At 32.6% G+C, this 20,791-nt stretch overlaps 2 protein-coding genes across 7 annotated transcripts in view; one reads left to right on the top strand and one right to left on the bottom strand.

Annotated features, from left to right (window-relative positions):
* The window catches only part of eIF3h (eukaryotic translation initiation factor 3 subunit h), a 31,809-nt gene extending 13,468 nt beyond the window's left edge, over window positions 1-18,341 (bottom strand). The window contains exons 1-3 of the mRNA XM_035360931.2: window positions 18,189-18,341; window positions 3,995-4,151; window positions 3,678-3,845 (exon numbers count right to left, since the gene is read on the bottom strand). Coding sequence (XP_035216822.1) covers window positions 3,678-3,845; window positions 3,995-4,151; window positions 18,189-18,263 — 400 coding nt within the window. The 5' untranslated portion in view covers window positions 18,264-18,341. The remainder of the gene's footprint in view (window positions 1-3,677; window positions 3,846-3,994; window positions 4,152-18,188) is intronic.
* Window positions 18,342-18,421: 80 nt separating this feature from the next.
* Rnf146 (Ring finger protein 146) overlaps window positions 18,422-20,791 on the top strand; it is a 34,527-nt gene continuing 32,157 nt past the window's right edge. The window contains exon 1 of one of the 6 annotated variants that reach the window (XM_035360942.2): window positions 18,422-18,542. The gene's annotated coding sequence lies outside the window, so the exon portion shown is untranslated. The other 5 variants (XM_035360938.2, XM_035360939.2, XM_035360936.2 and 2 more) reach the window with 5 other exon arrangements.

Here is a 20,791-nt window from a genome sequence, read left to right as displayed (position 1 = left end):
ATGCTAAAAATAACCATTTTGTTTTGAAATACATTTTAACAGTTTTACCTCAAAGTTGAAAATTAATAAAATAAGAATCCGGGTGATGACGAGCATCTATAATTTGTGAAGACAATTTTGCTCCAAGGCTACAAACTTTCGGAATATAAACATTATCAAGTGTCATGCTTTTGCAAAACTAAAGAGATTTATGATTATTTATATACAAATATGTGCACTTTTTATTTATGCATTTATTTTTAAGAAAAATTTAATAAATAAAATTATTTATTGAAAATATTTAGTCTCATTTTTATCCCACTTGTGAATTTTCAGAGAAAATTTTTCAAACGTTTCATAATTTGTTTAGTTTTAGTTCAAATTTTTTAATGATTAGTTAAACAAATTAACATTTGAATTTACTTAGTCTGAAATATTGAAATAAACATAAGTCTAAAAATTTAATATTCAGTTGTCAATACATTTGAGTTACAATGCGTAACCAACAACAAACATGATATGGTTGTACGGTTTTCCAGGGCTGGCCTTACAATATGTTTGACCTCTCTGCCATTAGTTATGGGAGGGCGTTGAGACTCAGCATGCCCTTATCAATCCACCGATTCCATATTCACATGACAGTGGTTGACTGTCAACCAGTGTGACCGGCCATATCAATGAACAATAATCTACACTTTCAATAGGCAATGATTTTGCCTCTATCGAATTTTGAAACTTATCCTCTTATTCGAGGCATAACACGATATTCTGACCAAACTCCAACCTTACAAAGCACTTTCCGAATGAGAAATCCACTATACAACTTTTCTTTTATGCAGTGCTGCAGATGTCATTTCTTCCTCCTGTATAGCCTAAATGGGCTGAAATACTACATTTGCATGTCCCAACTTTCACATGATTCTGAGGTTTGTCAGATCATTCCTTCCTGGTGTTGCAATTTTAATGGGCAGCAGTGTATTTGTTGATCAAGAAATTTCGGTACGTGTTCGAAGGCAGGGCCTTTATAATCTGCACAGATCAAAAGCCCCTAACATATGCTATTAAGAAAAAGACTGAAAATTGTTCACGACAATACATCATCATCTAGATTTTACTGGCCAATTTTTTATTGATATACTACCATACATTAAAGGTTGTGACAACATTGTTGCTTACATCTTATCCAACGTAGAAATAGATGCAGTTTCTGATAATCAACCTATTGATTATAAAAAGTTATCTAAATCACAATTTCAGGACTCTGAAATTCAAAACTCTCTCTCTCAATCTTCACCTGTTTTTAAATAGAAAAACCTTATTTTCCATTAGAAGATGTTACTCTAACTGCAATATGGATACAGATACACCTTGTCCATTCATTCCTGAATCTTTTTGCTTCAAAATTTTTCAGCAGGTTGATTGTCCTTCTCATGCCGGCATTTCAGTCTCAACAAAACTAACCACTATTATTCCAAGCGATACTTTTGGTCTAACATGAAGAAATTAGTTAAAACTGCCGCTCAGTCTGGCTTACAATACAAACGTTTTCTAATTAATAGACATTTAAAATCACTTTTTCCTTGCCTGATGCAAGATTTGCAAACATCTACATTAATTTCATAGGTCCTCTTTTACAGTCTGAAGGTAACAGTTACTCCATGAGAATTATTGACCGCTTTACCAGATGGCCATAAATTATACCTACTGTTGACATGCCAGCTCAGACAACTTGTAAAGTGTTAGTACATAACTGGATAGCTAGATTTGGCTGCCCTGTATCAGCAACAACTGATCAAGGCCGAAATTTTGAATCTCACCTATTTAAGGATTTGAGCCCACCAGCGGCCGAGCGGTAAAGTCGCTGAACACTGGTAGTTCGGTCCGAGGTTCGAATCCCGCGAACGGGCTGGCTGCATGGGCGTTTTCGTGGTTTTCCCCATGTGTAACGTGTATACGAGCCAGTTTCCCTTAGAAAGTCCTCCACAAAGGCATCCCTCCCGTTAGGCAGATAGCCCTAGAGGCTTTGCCATAATCACACACACACATTTAAGGATTTTATAAAAGTTTTGGGTACACACCGCATTCAAACTGCTGCTTACCCTCCTCAGACCAATGGGCTGACTGAAAGATTTTACATGCAGCTTGAAAGTGCAATAATGATCCATAACAATGCAAAATGGACTGAAATTCTGCCAATAATTTTGTTGTGTATAACATCTGCCATTAAAAAGGATATAAATGCTATATGTGCCAGACTTATTTACTGTACACCACTTAGATTATCTGAGGATATGCTGAATGTTATTAATTCCATACCACCTTTAGACAAATTCCAACCTTAAGTATGTTCAACCATCAATTTATGTACATCCAGCACTTCAAACCTGTTCTCATGTATTTCCGAGGATCGATTCTATTAACCTCCTCTAACACCACCATACACTGGACCTCATGCTGTTATTAAATGAATAGAAAATTACAAATAATTACTCACAGTATCCAGCATTGTATTGTTATATATTTCAATAAGAATTTCACATTATATTATTACTTGTATATCACTATTTACACATCTTGTATTTTATATGTAAATTTTAAAGTATAACTTTTATCAGAATGTGTATATCTTTTATTGGAATCTATTAATCATCCCTTTTGTTTTGTGATTGTAGTGCCACTGGGAGGAAACTCCGTGGTTGTCTCTTGTTATGTTGCATGCTGTGCCAGCTGACATATTGTTTATAATAGCTGCCCATGCCACCAGCTGACACTATATTGCTTTGACAATGAGCTCTGTAAAGTTTGAGTATCTTGTATTAGCTACTGTATTTTTATGAAATAGTTGTGTTAATAAAGTTAATTGTTTTAGGGACATGGAGTCATGCCTTGTAAGCACCAACACTGAAATTTTGCCAATAGTTTTTGCAGGGTATAAGATCTGCCATTAAAAAGAATATAAATGTTACATGTGATAAACTTCTTTATGACACCACACTCAGATTACCTTCAGATATGCTGAATGTTACTAATTCCAAACCTTCTTCTGAATGTTATGTTTCACAGCTTCAATCAGTCATGCATTCTTAAAATATGCCCTTACAAGAACACATTTTAGAGTGGAATTAAATATGAAAAGTATCACAGTTTTTCTATAAAAACCACAAAAATAACACACATGAAAATTTGGATGTAGATTTTAAAAACTGAGGAACTGTTAGGCTGCTATCACACATCAGTTTGTTTTGGAACAATTTTTCTGCATTGTCACAACAGCCAATTATCACAGATCGCTTTGGGGTTAACACAGGGGAAACTGTTCTCCATCACATACAAGCTGAAAGCTGATTGGTTGAAAACGAACAACTTGCAATTTTTTTTTGAAAGGAAGGAAAAATCGCGAGTCTTTCTTTCAATAGTAAACCAAGCAGAAAAACTGCCCGAAACAGTTGTTAATGTGAAATAAATGCCCCTGTGATATGGGCCTTATGTACACAGTTGCAAGAGTTTGGCAAAATCTGAAAATTTCGTGACCATTGCACATTGTGCAATATAAGCTAAGAACCCAAATTAAATGCTAAGTAAGTGCAGTGCTAAGTACAAAATGTTTTATACAGTCAAATCACACAGAATCATTTCACAATGCTTTTACAGTAAAAACTTTGTCAGACAGTGTGCAACAGTGAATATCTTATACTTACCATATATCAAAACAACAGATTCCTCAATTGAGCTCTGGTAATTAAATTGAGACTCTAAAAGTGGCTTATTATAAAAACTTCCAAAATGTGTGCTTTGGTACCAGCCTACATGAAGGTGATCAACATTGACGTGACGGAGATGCCTCATCATTTCCATCTGATATTCCACTAAAATGCAAAGAAATAAAATTTCATATTAATACATAACATCCAATCTGAATTAATAAAATAAGATAAAAAATTATAAATTCATACAATTGAAGCTTTGACTAAAATAGAAACTTATGAGACTGAATTAAATTAGCATAGCCAATTACTTTCATCAAAGTCCTCTTCATCAGTATGACGTGGATATGGGAAGCAATTTGTGATTTCTAAGCGGTTGTCAACACCAAGACCTAATAATACACCCTGAGCAACATCAGTAACTCCCGCTCCTTCTTCATGGCAGTGCTTGATGATCTTAAGAACTACCTATAAAAGAAAATATATATATACCATTATTGTGACATTAATAAAAAACATTAATTTTTCACACTGACTGGATACTTTCCAGTCATATTTTCTTGGCTATAAAAGAGCCATCCTTGCTTAACATTTACATTTATCTTTGCTTTCCTCATTTTGCCCCCACAGTTTCACATGCTGTTATTTATCATTATCAATTACATTTTCTACAGTTTTCCTGTTATGCATATAATAAAAGTAACTACAAGAATAACTTTACAATTTCGTTTTGTTTATTTGATTATGATAATGCAAACAAGGACTACTTGCCTTGTGAACGGATAGGGAAGAGCAGGAGAAAGGGATGCTTTCATACAGGATTTTTTTAAAGGAAAACTGGCTCATATCCATGTTACACAGAAGGAAAACTATAAAAACATCCATGCAGCTAGATAATTTTTCATGATTTGAACACAGATTGAACTACCAGTATTCAACAACTTAAATGTTTTGTCAGTGGTTGGGCAAATAACTAAGAATTTGGTGCAAACAGATTCAAAATCTATAACTTTCTTCAAAAGTCTGATTTTTCTTCCAACGACAAAAACTTACTCAAATGGCACATGATTAAGTTAAGTTTAACCCATTTATGATCGAGGTTTAAATTTTTGGAAAATATGCATGAAATTAATGTATGTTAGCAGAAAAATATAAGAAGCAAGAATTTAAAGACCAAAAATTAACTTCTCAACCCATTTTATAGTTACGCGGTGCTCCAAAAATGGAGTGCTAGTTAAATCCATTGTATTATACTTATTATATAAGACTCTTGAACTTATCTTAAAAAGTGGTTTTTAATGACTAAACACTTCACAGATTTAAACTTCATACATAAGCATACACAATATCACATTATTCGGAGCGATATTCAACTGAACACTTCACATGTAGAACATAACTTGCACATAATAGAGATATTCTAGGTGACTTCACGGGAGTCACCTAGAATATCTCTATTATGTTTGAATTGAAGACAAACCATTGAAAGTTCTGGGATTGGAATGGCACCCAGACAATGATGAATTCAAATGTAATGTCGGTGTAATAGAGTATCAAAGTGTTCTGACTAAAAGAATTATTTTGTCATTCGTAGCAAAACTATTCGATCCATTGGGGTGGATAACTCCGTTTGTAATCCTCGCTAAAATGATCCTTCAGCAATTGTGGAAATTACAGTTATCATGGGATGATCCTGTAACAGAAGAGATTGATCGAAATTGGAGAAATCTATGTAGAGAAGTTAAACTTTTGAATTCTATAAATATACCTAGAAAAATTCTGCTACCTGATTATTTTCGATGTGAACTTCACGGATTTTGTGATGCGTCTGAAAGAGGTTATGCAGCAGTTATTTATATCAAAACTTGCAATAACTCTGACATTAATGTTAAACTCGTAACAGCTAAAACTCGTGTAGCATCATTAAAATCTATTACGATTCCAAGACTGGAATTATGTGCAGCAGTGTTATTGGCACGCTTGATTCAGTCTGTAAAAGCTGCATTAGTTATAAATTTTGATTTAGTGCAAGCTTGGAGTGATTCACAAATCGTGTTGTCATGGCTAAGGTCAGATCCTAAAAAATGGCAAGTATTCGTATCCGATAGAGTTTCTAAAATACAATCCATCTTACCACCTGAGAACTGGAGTCATGTTGATGGAAAGGAAAATCCAGCTGATTGTGCTTCACGTGGATTATTTCCTGCAGAACTATTATCTCATCAATTGTGGTGAAATGGTCCTTCTTGGTTAAAGTGCAGTGAGATTGCCTTGTCTAAAAATATTCTTATAGATGAAGAGGCATTACCAGATGCACGTAAAACAGTCTCATTTGTAGTTTCTGAACCTGTACAGGAACTTGCTATTATATCAAATATATCTTCATTTCCAAAGTTACAACGCATATTTGCTTGGATATTAAGATTCATATCGAATTCTAAAGTAGCATATCTAGAAAGAAATACGTCTTTTTTATCTAGTAATGAAATTCGAGCTGCAACTTTCTGTATTGTCCGAATAATACAGCGATTTCACTTTTTTAAAGAAATTCAATGTTTGGAGTTGGGAAAGGACTTACCTACAAACAGCAACCTCCTTAGCTTGTGTCCAATTTTAGATGACAACAAAGTATTACGTGTAGGAGGAAGACTGAAAAATGCGCAACTATCAGAAAATGAAAAACATCCAATCTTATTATCTTCAAAACACAATCTGACAGAAATCATAATTAGACACTTTCATGTCAAATATCTGCATGCAGCACTGTAACTTCTTCTATCTTTAATTAGACAGCAATTTTGGATCATAGCGGCTAGATCTGCTATCCGAAAAGTAGTAAGATCTTGTATCATGTGTTGCAAAATTAGAGCTAAAACTGCAAGTCAAATAATGGCTGATCTACCGGAATCTAGAGTAACACAATCGCGACCATTTCATCGAACTGGAATAGATTTTTCTGGACCGTTCATGATTAAACATCGTGCAGGACGTGGACAAAAATCATTTAAATATTACGTATGCTTATTTGTGTGTTTTGTAATCAAGGCAGTACATCTTGAAGTGGTAGAAGATTTGTCAACAAAAGCATTTTGAAGTGCATTGAAACGATTTATTGCAAGAAGAGGGAAACCATTTGAGATTTATAGTGACTGCGGTACTAACTTTAAAGGTGCAGACAAAGAAATTAGAAAATGTTTTTTGCAATGTAAGCAAAATCAAGAAATTCACAAATTTTTGTCTTTAGAGGAAATAAAATGGATATTCAACCCGCCATCATCTCCCCATTTTGGTGGACTATGGGAATCGGCAGTAAAGTCAATGAAATTACATCTAAAAAGGACTGTTGGTGATACTGTGCTGACCTATCCGGAATTTCAGACCTTGATAGCGCAGGTTGAGGCTTGTCTCAACTCTAGGCCATTGTGTCCAACATCGGTTGATCCAAATGATTTAACTGCATTAACACCTGGTCATTTCCTAATAGGAACGTCTTTAACTGCCATACCTGAACCAGACCTAAATTATAGTTCCTTCAATCACACTGACAGATGGCATGTGAGATAGTTTATTTTTCAGCACTTCTGGAAAAGATGGAGTCAAGAATACCTGTCTCAGCTTCAACAAAGACCTAAATGGCAAAAATGTCAAAACAATTTAGAAGTCAATGACTTAGTCCTCATCAAAGAAGACAACCTTCCGCCTCTTAAATGGAGGTTAGGGAGAATAATTGCTGTTCATCCGGGCTCAGATCAAAGAGTCAGAGTTGCTAGTATTAAACGACCAGTTGTGAAATTGTGTCCTCTTCCTATTCAGACTAAAAAACTATGAACTGCTTCGCATACAATATTTTGTATTATTTTTCTTATGTTTATCTTTATTACAGACTAAGAAGTTTCAAAATGCTCCAACTGTTGAAATCCCCTGGGATTTCAACGAGAGCCAGGATGTTTATGTGAGTATCGTTTGCTTCATTTTATTGTTGCAAACAGTGTAAATTCCTTTTGTTTTTCTTCTTTTAGTTTTGAACTTTATGTGTGGCAACAAGATTATTGATTGATAGAATTGTGTTTGTGACAGCCATGTAGAATGGCTCGCTTATTTTGTATCAATTATTTCGCATCGCTGACAAGTGTAATAAAATAAAAGTGTAGGAATAAAGTCCATTTGTTGATTGATTATAGTTTGTGAAACATATTAAATTTAAGAACACATAGCATGAATCAATATTGCTTTTTGCAGAAGGTCTTTCTTTTTGGCCTGGTTTTGTAGGATGGCTATGAGTCTACAAATAATGACATGCCACTCGTCGATGAAATTACAAAAAATCCATTGATTTCTCCTTCATATGTTTAATGCAGTTGCCAAGCATTTTGTAAGACCAGTTCAAAAGAGAAGAAAAACAGGCTTGAGTACCACTTCTTGCCACGAATTGATGCTCAGTATTTATCAATGTTTTCATCAGTTCTGATCACACCTCCCATAATTTGATTATAAACTTTGATCAGATTTGGCTGCTAGACTTGGATCTTCTTTTTCTGTTTCTGAGAATAACGAATAACAAAGCACACAGAACTGACACCAGCTCCAGATGATGCAACTATCACAATACTGTTGTCATCTGCAAATAATATTGCCTTTGCCATTAGATAATCAAATTTGCCTGTTTCTTTTTGCGAGCACCGTCTGATTGCAGCGGACAATTGTCAATACAATCTTTTTGCACTGTACCTGTTGCCTGATGACCCATTGAAATGAGCTTGTTGAGCAGTGAAATACTGATAAAAAAGTTATATACAAAATATTATCCGGGGTGTGCTTCTGTTAAGTTTTCTTCTTCAATGGCCAGACAGCCAAGGACAGGCCTTTGCCTTCCTCAGAATCGAATTCCAAGCTCTTCTATCCCTGGCCATGGACATCCAAATGGTTATTTTTAAAATTCTTAAGTCTGTTTCCAAACAGTCGAGCCACCTAATTAGGTCTAATCAGGCCGACTCAGACTCCAGTTTTTGTTGGACAGTTTGAATTTGAAATGAAATTAAAATGAATTAAAAAAATTAATGAAAATCTGAATTATTATTTTTATTTATGGACTATATACATTAATAACTAGTTATTTTCTATTTTAATGACATATTAATAAATAAATATAAGGGAGGAAGATGGATGTGATATTTGTCATTAGTGATTAAACTGATTCATTTAGCTACAGATCTCACTGGCAAATTTAGGTAAGCAGCAATAACTCCCAAAATTGGTTCCATTCTTAGGAAGCGAGCAGAAAAGGGAACAATTACTGATCAAGCAACGCAATAAGGAAGTACATATTTGATGATAAAGAGGTTGTTAGAATTTAGACCTTTTTTTTAGAAGATGTAATTAACTCTAATGTTTCACTAACAGAAAGACTGTGGAATGATCTTGCAGAATTGGAAACTCTTCTTTCTACACAGTATATAGTCACAAAAAAGCTGCAATCTGAAGAATTGACAGGAGGCGAGAATGTGATGCTTGTTCTTTCTGAAATGGAGGGTTTATTGCAGAAGGTATCATTTCTTCAATGAAGGAAAGAGAAACTGCAGACATTTCAATTGAGTCCCTATCATCCTCTTCCTGTGATGAATTAGATTTTGAGAAATATTTTTGGATAATATTGAAAAGGCTAAGGCAAAGCAAATGAAAATAAAGAATTAAGAGCCTTTAGATATAAAAATGAAAAAATACAAACAAGATTTCTAGACAGCCTTTGAAGAAATAGAGAAATATGATTGCACTTGCAAGACACCTCTTTTAGAACTTATAAAAATCTATCCTGAAAAGTTAAAAGAAATAAGCTCTAACAGTAACAGCTCTTCCTGCTACTCAAGTTAGTGTGGAAAGACTCTTCTCAGCTCTGAAGTTTATCAAATCACATCTATGGCCCTCCAACAAACAAGGTCTTGCCGAAGCTATACTGTTTCTCGGAAATAACTAATGCCAGTTTTTCCATTTCATAATAAATGCTAATTAATATAAATAATTTCCTATGCCATCAAATTTTTTTTTTCTGTAGCATCTTTACTCATTTTATATTAAAAAAATAGGCTATAACCCATGTGTATTATATATGATGGAGTCGAAGTCTTTAAAATTCCAGGAGTCAGAGTTGGTCATTTTCCCTATTGACTCCACAGCCCTGGTTAGAGTCGATTCAAGGATGCCCTTATACAGTCAAAAGTCGTTAATTCGGACACCCATGATCCGGACCTCAAAGCTAAAAACTTTTTGCGCATGTGCCGCACGGCTGCGAATATGCGTGTGCAATATACGTTTACGAATGCGCATTTAATGTATAACAGACGGTATAAGCTAAGCTTAAATTATCTAATTCAGTTAATGTTGCAGATTGCATTGTTCCTTAATCTTCGAATTGGATTCGGATTATTATTTTTTGCAGACTGTTAGAGCAATTTTATAAAAGTAAGCTTGAACTTTCAATTATGTCAAATAGAATTTCTGATATATATTTACTAATATGTAAAGGATCTACAAAGCGAAAGTATGTTTCGAAGTCCATTAAACAAAAAGTGGAATTGCTGCAAAAAATGGATAAAGGGATATCCTTTGTTTATCTTTAACGCCGCCGCCGCACGCAATGAATTGGAAGTTGATCTGTCAGCACTATCCTTATCTTCAAGGCAGATGTTTTTATTTTATTTGGCTTATAATTTCTTACTAAATGTAGTATTTCATCCTGATGTACTCCGTCTTTGGTATGATTTAAATCAAATTCCGCGTCATTATAATTCGTTTCCGATAGCGAAGAAAGTGACAGAGGTTATTGAAAACGAAAATATTTCGACTGATAAATTAGTCGGTATTCTCAACACGGCAATTATAGGACTTGAACAGCGGAACTTTGTAACTGAACAAGAAATTATGTCTGTTTATAGAATTAAAGAGAATGTATTATCACATAAAAAACAAAGCAACTTAAACAACTTACACTGAAAGAAATGTTTAATAAAGTAAACAAATAAATATTAAGCTTTTTTTTTTGTAAATTTTGATACCCTTTAGATCATAATTGTTCTTTATTTTATAAATTATGGTTTCATATTTTTAATTTTATAATTTCTACATGCCATCTTACCAGATTTAAACTGGTGATCAATAATCCGGAATCGCCGAAGTCCCGATTAATGACTTTTGACTGTATTATCACAGAGTTGTTTCATTTATGGTAACCTGAGTAGTTGAATGTTATGGAAACCATATTATGATGTAATCAATAGCATTATGCCGCAAATTTTGAACGACGGCAAAAAGATTTGTAAGGGCTTGTGGTGTGCAATAGGTTAGGAAGTACATTGCTTGTTTTGTGGTTTAGATGGTAGAATGGCTGAATGCTGCAAGATTAATTTGAATTTTTGTACAATTTGGAACAAAAGCGGAAAAAAGCTTTATTTGACTGGTGTGTAAATGAAGGCTTACTTAGTAGCCATTATAAGTGTTCTGTTTGTAGGAAGAAAATGCGTATGCTTGAACGTCGAAGGATATGACCCTATGGAGGATATTTTTGCGAATTTATGAGGCAACGCCAATATACGGATTCTAAAAAAGCCAAAATAACAAGTTGAAGCTGCACAAGCTCGGTATCCATGTACCGTCAAAAGTCGACGAGAGGCATTCGTAAATATATTTTTACCATCATTTGTTACTTGTATAACCCTTCCCTTTCTGGGCTGTATATTTAGATCAGCTTTTTTCTATTTACGAATCTTTGAGATTTTTTTTCTTTTTTGATGAAGGCGGTTGCTGCACAGTGGATGTGAACGCAATTTTATCTTCAGATATGAATAAAGGATTATCTGGTTTAGAATCAACATTAGAACCCACTCAGATAAGATAAGCAGGTACACACAGCAAAGAACCTTTCAGATTATTTATTGTTCCCCCTTCTTCATTTCCGGAGTCCTAATCAGAAGTGGGGATGTAGCATTTTCAGGTGATTGTATGATTATGGCATATGCCTCAATGTTATCGGGTAGAGTACACTTTAAGGTACCCCTTGTATTATGGCGAAGTTATTTGATTTATCGGCCAGTTGTTCTTTCATTTATGGTAGCCTGAGTAGTTGAATGTTATGGAAACCCTACTGTGACGTAATTGGGTGCATGATTCTGGGAAATTTTGAATCATAGGATGTTTTGTAAGCGTTTTTGTGGTGTGTGCTGGTTTGATTCTTTAGACGATAGAATGGCCAAATGTAGTAAGATTAATTTGAAGTTTCTGTATGATTTGGAGTGAAAGGGGAAAAGAGCTTTAATTGACTGGTGTGTAAATGAAGGTTTACTTAGTAGACATTATAAGTGTCCTGTATGTAAGAAGGATATGCGTCTAGTCGAACGTAAAATCCATTTAGTTGGATTTGAATGGGTTTGTAGGAAGAAAGGTTCAGATGGTCACTATGTGAGGCATTCGATCAGAAAGAGTACCAGGTTTGAAAAAAGTCATTTGAGTATGATTGATATTTTGATTTCTACGTGGCTATGGGTATATGAAGCAAACTCGAAAATCATGGTAAGTGAATATTTGATTTTGGTAGTGCTTAAATGTATAACATGTTTTTCCTTTTTTATGTTATTTTATTGTTTGGTTTAAAATGCATTTTATTGAGATTATGTATTTTTTGTTTGCCTATATTGTAGAATTGAGTGCTTTGACTTTTTAAGTGAAAATATATCGATGTCTGGACAAAGTAAAGGGAATGGCGCAATGCAAGTTTGCGCAATTATGGGAATTTTTTTTAAAGTGAAAATAGGTCGACGTGTACATGGATAAAGTTAAAAGAGTGCGCAATGTCATTTTTGTGCAATTCGGGGATTTTTTTAAAGTGAAAATAGGTTGACGTGTACACGGATAAAGTCAAAGGAGTGCGCAATGCCATTTTTGTGCAATGCGGGGATTTTTTTTAAAGTGAAAATAAGTCGATGTGAACATGAATACCATGTTTGTGCAATTGTTATTATTTTGGCTTTGTTTAGCGGCGAATTTTGGTGCAAAAACTGTCACTTCACAAGCCAAAATAACGAGTAAAAAAATTGCACAAAATCGCTATCCATGTACCGCCACAAATCGTCAAGGGGTACCCTAAACTATACTTTTACCATGTTATCATCTGTCTCTAACAAGTCGGTTATTTCATGTAAGCTTAGGATTTTTTGGCATTTTGAGATTTGTAAAATGCTTTCAACCAAAAAAAAAGAGAATGAGAAAATGTTTGTCCTGATGGTAATTGTTTTGCCTAGTGTTCAAAAAATGGAACACAAAGAATTTCAACCCTATAACATAGGAGTAAGAGCACCTGAATTTTCTTGTTACAGCATGATAACTTAACATCTTAAAAAATAGATGAAAAAAAAATAAAATGCATAGGGTATAATTTACTAAGGTTGATCTTTGGATTATGGTAACTTGGCGATTTTTTGGCGAAGATTTGGCAACCAACTCTGCTACAGCAACCCTCTATTTTTTTTTTTCCGCCGCCATTTTGTCTTCACGAAGTAAAGACATGTTTCTTTTCTTTTTATCTACTCAAAACTTTTTCCAACAATCTACTAGCCGAATTACACATTTTATCTAACAAAACTGCTTAATCATGACAAATATTCACAGCAAAATTGGGAAAAAGTGCACAATAGCAAACTCCTTGCGTGTTTTTCAGAATAACACATACACATAAACCATGTACACGTCGACTTATTTTTACTTAAAAAAAATCCCATAATTGCACAAAAATGGCATTGCACACACTCTTCACTATATCATCCATGTACACTGCTTTTTCTTATAAATTAGAAAAATTTCACGAAAATACATGACAATTTTCTGAATCTTTAAACCCGGTAAAAAGAACATATATGAAATTACCTGATCGCGAAAAAGTATATACCCTTTTCAAATATGAACATTTCCACGTATAAAATATCCAAAAACTTTTACCTGTAAATTATCTATTATATTATAAACGTCACCAACGAATTCATACTGCAAACATTACAAATACTTAGTGTCAAATATTTAAATTATTTCCATGCACGTTTACTTCAACTTAAACGTATACCAAATTCCTACAAACATAAAATTCACAAAATAACTATAATTTAATTAAAATATCACTAAACCATGTACATGTCGATTTATTTTTACTTAAAAAACATCCCAGAATTGCACAAAAATGGCATTGCGCACACTCTTCACTATATCCATGTACACTGCTTTTTCTCATAAATTAGAAAAATTTCACGAAAATACATGATAATTTTCTCAATCTTTAAACCCGGTAAAAAGAACATATATGAAATTACCTGATCGCGAAAAAGTATTTACCCTTTACAAATATGAACATTTCCACATATAAAATAAATAAAATATCCAAAAACTTTTACCTCTAAATCATCTATTACATTATACACGTCACCAACGAATTCATACCGCAAGCATTACAAATACTTAGTATCAAATATTTAAATTATTTCCATGTACGTTTATTTCAACTTAAACGTATACCAAATTCCTACAAACATAAAATTCGCAAAATAACTATTATTTCATTAAAATATAATTAAATTCAAAAACACTACTTAAAATATAAATGAGCACATACATTAAATTAATAAAAATTACCTTACAATCCTAATTACTTTAAACTAAATCATTGCTAATAACAATTTTCCAATAATGCCAAATTACTTTACTTCCACCTTACATTTAGAACAATGCCTAAAAATAATATCCTCAAATAATTAAAAATACTAACTTACCTAATCTTCTTCAGAATCTTGCTTACATGGTGGATACACTTTTATTATTGATTCAATAGAATTATTGAATGATTTTTTCTGGGAATTTTTCCTCCACACTTCCTCCGCTAAATAAAAAGCAAAATTCTCGGCTGATCTTTGGAATATGGTAAGTGGTAGTTTAGCGACATTTTGGAGGTGATAAAGGTTACTACCTAGGACTTTGGTAATAATGTGAGACTCAGTTCCGATTACGCATTATTTTGTGTGAGGGAAATGAGAGATCATGATATATGTCGTGACATTAATGGACGAATTACAGTTGTTTAATCGGAAAAGGGGGGAAATCTGGAAATTTCGTATTTAGCTTTATTCTGTATTGTGCGAAACGTGACATTAATGGATGAATTACAGTTTTTTAATCGGAAAAGGGGGTTAATTTGGAAAAATTATTTTGTATTAAGCTTCATAGTGTGTTATGTGAAATAGTGTTGATTAATTTTTGGATTGCATGGCACTATGTAAAGTGAATTTTAAATTTTTAATGCGTTTATCTGATAATAATAATAAGTTGAGATTGTGTGAAAGGAAGGATATTACAGTTAAGTTGAAATGGCGGTGTAAGAAATATGGTGAAAATGGACATTTTGTGAAAAGGAGTGTAAGGAAGGGTACGTGGTTTGCTGAAAGTAGTTTGAGTATAGGTGAAATTTTATTAATTTCTTATTAGTTGGTGAATAGACTTTCAGTTGACTACTGGATTTAGGATTTAGAAATTAGCAGTAGTACTGCAGCCACGTAATGAAGATTCTGAAAAAGATTAGGTAAGTTAGTATTTTTAATCATTTGAGGATATTATTTTTATGCATTGTTCTAAATGTAAGGAGTAAATTAATGTGGTATTATTGGAAAATTGTTATTAGCAATGATTTAGTTTAAAGTAATTAGGATTGTAATTTAATTTTTATTAATTTAATTTATGTGCTTATTTATATTTTAAGTAGTGTTTTTTAATTTAATTATATTTTAATTTAATGATCGTGATTTTGTGAGTTATATATTTGTAGTATTTTGGAATACATTTGAGTAGTATACGTTGAGTATTTTCATGCATTTTCATGAAATTTTTCTAATTTATGAGAAAAAAGCAGTGTACATGGATATAGTGAAGAGTGTGCGCAATGCCATTTTTGTGCAATTCTGGGATGTTTTTTTAAGTAAAAATAAGTCGGCGTGTACATGGTTTATGTGTATGTGTTATTTTGAAAAATGCGTAAGGAGAATGGTATTGTGCAGTTTTTCCTAATTTTGCAGTGAATATTTGTCATGATTAAGCAGTTTTGTTTGATAAAATTTCTAGCATAAGTGTAATTCGGCTAGTAGATTGTTGGAAGAAGTGTTCAGGAGATAAAAAGAAAAGAAACATGTCTTTACTTCGTGAAGACAAAATGGCGGCGGGGAAAAAAAAATAGAGGGTTGCTGTAGGAGAGTTGGTCGCCAAATTTTCGCCAAGTTACCATAATGTAAAGATCAACCCTTTTTTCAACGTTGGAAGCAGTAAAATCCTGAATGCTTTTCTTATCTGTCACAGTATTAAAAAGTGCAAAAATTTAAAATATCTGAATAAAAATAACAAAACAGCAGCATTAAACAATTTCGAGAAATTACAAAGCTCAGAAAATACAACAACATGAATCGTGAACTTGAAAGAAAAGTTGAGTGAACCTGCTTTTTTACCTCGATGCAGATTGGAGGAGGAAAAACTTTTACCATGATGTAAATAATTTGATATTTCCAGCTGTGCTATTTCCGTTATGACACATTATTATTCAGCAATTATGACGTCATTATTCAGTAAGTATTTTTTGAGCATTTCGTTTTCCATGTTGCGGTGTCTGGAACCTATAAATTGAATGTTTATATTTGTGAGGCAATGCAGATTTCAGGTATTCGACTGTATTACCCTTATTGTTCTCTTTTGGAACAATACTGCTTATGAATGTCAGCATGCCTGTAACTACTACTCAAAAAGCAATCTGCATTACAACTTTGAATTTTCATGCGATTCTGTGTTTTCAGGTAAAGAGTCTTATGAAGAAAATGATCAGGATCACCAGGGACATTTAAAAAAAAGAGTACTGAAAAGGATGAAGATGATATGGATACACACAACTTGATGTAGTTACACATGCTATACCTATTACAATTGTATACAAAATTATGAAACACAAAAATGCTACTAACTCAGCTAATGTAAGACCTAGTGATCTGAACTAGGTTCAAGTAAGTAAATCCCTAACAAAAGAAAGAGAAAAGAAAGAAATACATTTGGCTTTTTTTTTTTTTTTTTTTTTTTGGTAGTTTAAATATCATCCATTACATCTGGATTTTAAAACACTGTTGCAACAATACCAAAAACATTTTTTTTTAATAAAAAAAGACTAATTATTTTCACTTATTTCTTATTGAAGAGTTGTTAAGATCTGTATGGATTAACAATGTACCTCTTATGAGGTACCATTGTACTTCAAGGCTTTAGCCACTTATCACAGATTTATTCACCTACAAACAGAATGAACGCTTGATCAAGGGCAAATTAAAACCACTCCTGGCCCCAAGTACACTTATAATTTTCAGAACGTTTCTCATTTTTGATGGAAAAATATGATTATGAGAAACCTGGCTCCTTAAATATTATCTACAAACTATAAACATTTCAAAGAACTTGTGAAACACTTAATAAATTATTACATTTCTATTACCACTATGGATACATACAACATAACTTCTTCAAAGATTATATTTTGAATAAGGATGCAACTTGATGTATCAAGTTTTATTAGACTAAATTTGGCAACAATTTTATAACTGCAGAATATATTTACATGAAATGTAATTAACACAAACATTATGCAAATCAATTAACTTAAAATCCAGAAACTAACACAGATTAATTAAAACACCGAGGAAAATATACTACTCTGTGAACGATAAAAAATTAAATGTTAAAATTTCATTCTTTTACCAGTTTACAAAATAAACAGCAGAGAAAGTGAAAAACATGATAGGGCTAAAATGATTCTTTGAATACAACAGACAACAAATATTTTCCTGAATTTATCTTTCACACACTGAATTATCATTAAAAGACATCGACTGTAAATCAAGTAAATTCACTGTTTTGCAACCTTCTGAAAGATAATCTATAATTTTCATAATCGATTAGTCTTTAAACAATTATAGATCCAGGAATTCATTCATACTTACACTAAGTTGTTCATATGTATAAGAACAAAGTTACCATATCCTTTCTTATAATAGTGCACGTAAAAATTTATCGATGTGTATGCATTTCATGAATACATACATATCATGACATTTCTGAATCCGGTCTTTATAACAGAAGAATACCTATAATATATATGCACTCCGATGAAAAACAACACTGGAAGGTTGTTCTTATACTAAGAATAACTTCGTGCGAGCGTGAATAAATTTCTGTATCAATGACTAAAGAACAAAACAAGATTTACATACTTCAATTTTCAAACATAATATTCATAAAACAGTGTAACATAGTAACAAGAAAGCAAGGCATATTAACATGGCCATATGCCTTGCTTTCTTGTTCACATAGCCATTATCTGAAATGATAAAAACCACTATTTTTCCATTTATGGGATATTAAAAACGATATTTGATTTAACAATAGAGTTTTCATTACCAATCCATCAATTTGCACATAATCAATTGGACTTTCCGATTCAGGATCGTGTCTAGCATTACGTACAGTAGCCATCTTTCAACATCAGCTAAAGAGTTCAGACAGACAGACAAAGTAGACAGATGTCTTATTTTGCAACCGCTAAGTCTTTTTGCCCAGAAAATCGTAAATATTACTTCTCGTGTGCTACCACTTATAATTTACTCAAAATAGCAGGATTAATAGGATTAACAACAAGGAAACCTCCTTGATTAACAACACCCTCGAGCTTGTATCTATGATCTCTACAGAAATACGAATGAATCGACGAAGCCAAGTGATTTGGCGATAAAGTTAATATCTTCCTACACAACAGTAAATCCTCCATTTTTGATTTTTTCCCTTTTTCCCTTCGTGAAGATCTGTAAATAACGACTTTTTTGTTTTGACTAGTAATTCGCTTAAGAATGTAATAATATGAAATGTGTGAGCATTTGTAACTCTTGAAAATACTTTTGTAAGTTTTCTTCCACTTCAAGTTTGCATTTTGTCGTTCTTACAAGTAATATTTTTTGAAATTTTTTTTAAAACATGAAAATATTTACCTGACCTTTTTATTTCACTACATTATTCATTATGCGTTTTCATATTAAAAATAATATTTATAGAGTAATTGTTGAAATCTAGTTTTGGGATAGTCCTTGGGCATGAATCAGTTGACTTTTCAAACGAATCATTTAATTCAGTATATTTAATGTGAACATGAGTTAGTGAGGTTATAGTGCAAAAAATTTATTTTGTTTAATGAAAAGAATTACTTTCGATGTGGCATGAAATTACTCTTTAGCCAGATTTTTTCCTTTGAATTAACATTTAATGATCTGTATGCTCCTTATTGAGTTGCTGTGTATTAGTAGAATGACAGAATGAGAAGTGGAAACCAAACTTTTAGAAACTAAATTCTAAAAGATGTAAAGAAAATTTGTATGACTGTGTGATAAACTCAGTAATTCAGTTTATGTGCCATTAGATTTCTCTGACTATAATACAAAAACTTGGTTGGAGAGAGCTTGTTATTAAGAGTGATGCTTAAAGCTCAGTGAAATTGATGATTGTTTACATATATTGTATACTTTCTAGTTTTTAATGTTGCTAAGTAAGTGAATCCTTTATTTGTGATAAATATTTAATGAGAATTAAAATAGGACCAGTTTTATTGTAATTTGGTATCAAAAGAAGGAGATGTGTATTAAAACATGCAATATTTGTTACGGAAGTGAGATATGAATCAGTTTATCAGGTCTGATTAGTTGAGGACTGTATTGCATAAAAATGCAACCAATCAGTTGATGAGGACTGTATTGCATAAAGATGCGATTAAATAAAATTTTTATGTCTCAAAATTGTGGGTTTATTTATTCAGAAGTCATTGCATCAATGTGTTTTGAAACGTACAGTGTCTCAAAAAGTGATGGGACACTTGTGCTTTACAAAAGGAAACTGCAATAAAATAAATTTAAAAAACATGTAAAATTTTTTGTGGGTGCGTTTCATACTTAAATTTAGTAACAATTATTAGATAACATACATTTTCTCAAAATATTAAAATAATAATTTAATAAAAATACAATTGTTTAGAATGGAGCAGGAAATGGCTCACTTAAGTGATGGGACACTACGTACTATGCAACAAAAATCGTCTGAAGTAAGCAATAAAAATATCTTTTGGGGTATTTATTTTTACTCAAAAGCAATTGGCAATAATTTATAAAATCGTCTGCAGTATTTCTCTCCAGTTTGTTTTGGAATTTTTTTGTTTTTTAGCTCTGTGCAGCCATGAATGCTAAACGAAAAGAAACTTTGCCTGGAATTCAAAAATTAGTTATTAATTTGCATATTGAACGTGGAAAATCTATTAGAGAAACTACTGAAACAGCTAACTTCAGTCATTTAACAGTTTTCAATATCATTAAATGATATAAAAAGAATCGTATGATTCAGGATAAAAGAAGACCTGGCCGACCATCAAAGCTATCCAATGGAATAAAGCGAATTATCGTTCAAAATATTAAAAAAAAAAAAAAAAAAAATCCAAGAATGTGTGCTCCTAAAGTTGTTGCTTATTTACAAGCATTATATGGAGTAATTGTTGATTCTGAGACTATTAGAAGAGTAATTTGATCTACTGGATATCACGGTAGAGCAGCCAGGAAAAAATTCTTCGTAAGTGAAAAGAATAGAAAACTCAGACTGGCTTTCGCAAAATCCAACATAAATAAGAATTCTGATTACTGGAATGAAGTTATATTTGCTGATGAGAGTAAATTTAATATATTTGGTTCTGACGGTAGAATCTTGTTGTGGAGAAAACCCAGGGAAGAATTTCGCAAACAGAACTTGGTGCCAACATGGTGGAGGAGGAGTTATGGTATGGGAGTGTATGTCGTCCGCTGGAGTTGGTAATCTTGTTTTTATTGATAGTATAATGGATCAGTACAAGTATATTGACATTTTAAATCAAAATTTGAAATCTTCAGCACGAAAATTGAACCTTCATAACGATTTTAAATTCTACCAGAACAATGACCCCAAGCACAGTGCTTTGAACGTTAGACTCTGGCTGC

Source organism: Stegodyphus dumicola, chromosome 10 (genome assembly GCF_044657685.1).
Source record: "Stegodyphus dumicola isolate Sdum_Otavi_A_Nest chromosome 10, ASM4465768v1".
Taxonomy (NCBI): domain Eukaryota; kingdom Metazoa; phylum Arthropoda; class Arachnida; order Araneae; family Eresidae; genus Stegodyphus; species Stegodyphus dumicola.
This window is presented reverse-complemented; position numbering and strand designations above follow the sequence as displayed.